This window comes from Triticum aestivum, chromosome 5A (genome assembly GCF_018294505.1).
Source record: "Triticum aestivum cultivar Chinese Spring chromosome 5A, IWGSC CS RefSeq v2.1, whole genome shotgun sequence".
Classification (NCBI taxonomy): domain Eukaryota; kingdom Viridiplantae; phylum Streptophyta; class Magnoliopsida; order Poales; family Poaceae; genus Triticum; species Triticum aestivum.
The window spans coordinates 510,772,429-510,774,875 of NC_057806.1; the positions used below are offsets into that span (position 1 = coordinate 510,772,429).

The 2,447-nt window shown below is 43.5% G+C and overlaps 1 protein-coding gene across 1 annotated transcript; it reads left to right on the forward strand.

The window, feature by feature from the left end:
• The first annotated feature begins 461 nt into the window (after positions 1–461).
• LOC123104406 (CDGSH iron-sulfur domain-containing protein NEET) lies at positions 462–2,447 on the forward strand. Its single transcript, XM_044526245.1, has 2 exons — positions 462–813; positions 2,166–2,447. The coding sequence occupies exons 1-2, from the start codon at positions 569–571 to the stop codon at positions 2,263–2,265; spliced, it is 345 nt and encodes a 114-aa protein (XP_044382180.1). The 5' UTR covers positions 462–568; the 3' UTR covers positions 2,266–2,447.

Consider the following 2,447-nt stretch of genomic DNA (forward strand, 5'->3'; position numbering starts at 1 on the left):
CAAAATTTGTATTCAAGAACATTTTTTGAAAACAAATGGATGAACAAATTTTTATTTCGATGAACATTTTTCGAAAATAATGAACAAATTTTGAATTTTATTAATATTTTTATGTCGGTAATAAATTTTGAATTGTGATGAATACTTTTAAAATCCGATGAACAAAATATTGAATTCGATTAACATTTTTAGAATTCGTATAGGATTCCCCTTAGGGGCGCCCGAGAGCGAGCGAACAAAACGTGAACGAGTGCTAAGAAATGGGTCGACCCAAGATTGTACGGCCACCTGAAAGCTTCGGGCGATCCAGAAGCTAGTCTCGCGTTAGGCGAGATATAGTTCTCGTACAGGACGCGTGGCGAGCGATCCGGGGTGGGACGACGCTTCGCTGGAAGGATCGGCCGACGGGGCCGGTCAGCTAGCGGCGTGTGCTCGCCACACACCCCAAATCCTCCCCCACACGGCCACGCCTACTCAAGCACACAGACGATCCATACATCCACAACCCCCACCAAACCAATCCGACCAACCAAGAAACACCGCCGGCCGCAGCCACCAAGAACCATCCATGGCGACCCTGTTCTGCGCGGCCGCTGCCACCTCGTGCCGTCTCGCCTTCCCGCTTGCCGTGCCGGCGCCGGCGCCAGGCCTTGGCCGCGGCCGGGCCCGACGCGGCACGGTGGCGGTGCGTGCGGAGGCAGACACCGCCGCTGCTGGGACCGGGATAAACCCGGCCATCCGGAAGGAGGAGGCCAAGGTGGTCGACACCGTCCTGGCCGGGGAGCTCTCCAAGCCGCTCACCCCGTACTGCCGGTACAGTTCCCTTTCCCCATCCTGCTATTTACTTCTGATTACTAGTACATGTTTATGTTTGGTGGTGCAAGAAGCCATTTTAGTCACCCGCGTACACGTTGCAGGACGAGATTTGCAGGGCATGCCATTTCACTCACCATTAACATAGTACATATGCAGTGTGTAGTTGGACTGCGCAAATAAATCATGTCGAGACAATGTTCTGACTTCATTAAACAAGCGATTATTATCGAAGAGGAAAAACCTTTTGAGATATCCAAGAGGATAAAGAACTGTGGTTCTTTTTCAAGGATGTTCTGCAGAACAAGTACTTGCTTTTTTATTTAGAGGAGGATCACCCGGCCTCTGCATAGAACAAGAACTTGCTGGTTCTTAATGCAATCCGGGTCCAGACAGATGGCAACTTTTCTGATTGTACTGTTTTGATGGCATTTTTCCATCTCCAGTTTTAATTTAGCTAACTACAACCTTGACAGGAACCTGCAACAAATAATTTACATGGGTAAATCGAATGGTAATTTGATTTGTTGTAAGAGGAAGATTTGTACTGCTACGGGCAACTGTCTCTAATCTAAATTTAGTTGGTTAAAGGTTTGAGTGGACTCTGCAAGAACAATAAATTTAATAAATGGGCTTGGTTGATCGCCTACGGTATCCCAAGTTGGCGTGCGAAGCAAAATTTAGACTGCTACACTGAGTTTTTTTACCTTCAGTAACTGAATTGATCCTATGATCAGCAAATTTTAAGCCTTAGAATGGCCAACGGTAGAAAACTAAGTAAAGAGAATACATAAATCTTCATGATTGTTTTGTGCACTGTTATATTTACAGTAGCTGAGTTGTAATCCTGATACTGTTGCTCTCCTGATGAGAGCCAATTTAAGTTTAACTGTACTCTGTTGCTGTTGGTTAACCTTCTTAATGCAAGCATAATGCAACACTGTTGCATTTCATAAGAAAAAAATGTTCCGATGAATTACCCGTTATTACTTCATCCAAAACAACTGCACTCTTATAACTATATCTGCTGAACTATACTAGAATTTGCAAGCTGAATCCCAGTTCGTTGATACTCCCTCCCTAAAGAAATACAAGAGCGTTTAGATCACTAGTGGTCTAAACGCTTTTATATTTCTTTAGGGAGGGAGTACTTCAAACAAATTATTAATAGTGTTTATTGACCCAAACTGCGGGGACCAGCCAATTGATGGTCTTTATGCTGTTGATGCCTGCATTACAGAGTTCGTCTTCCTTTGGAATACTTGATTTGCATACCATTTTGAAGTTCCAACTATTACTCATTTTCCTCTAAATGAATGATTACTGACTTTGATTCATGTGTTTGCCACAAGGTGCTGGAGATCGGGAACATTTCCACTGTGTGATGGAAGCCATGTGAAGCACAACAAAGCAACGGGTGATAATGTAGGGCCCTTGCTTGTTAAGAAGTAGAATGAGTTATTTTTCCTCAATTTGTGTTGAGTGGAATAATGTGTATATCGTAGTTGGTATAACGTTTTTCTCAAATGTAATAATGAAGTTCCATGCTGCAACAACCCTGTTGATCAAAAGAGCAGAATTAAGAGAGAAATTGCCATGCTACAAAGCAAAATAAGTATCATTTCTGCACACTA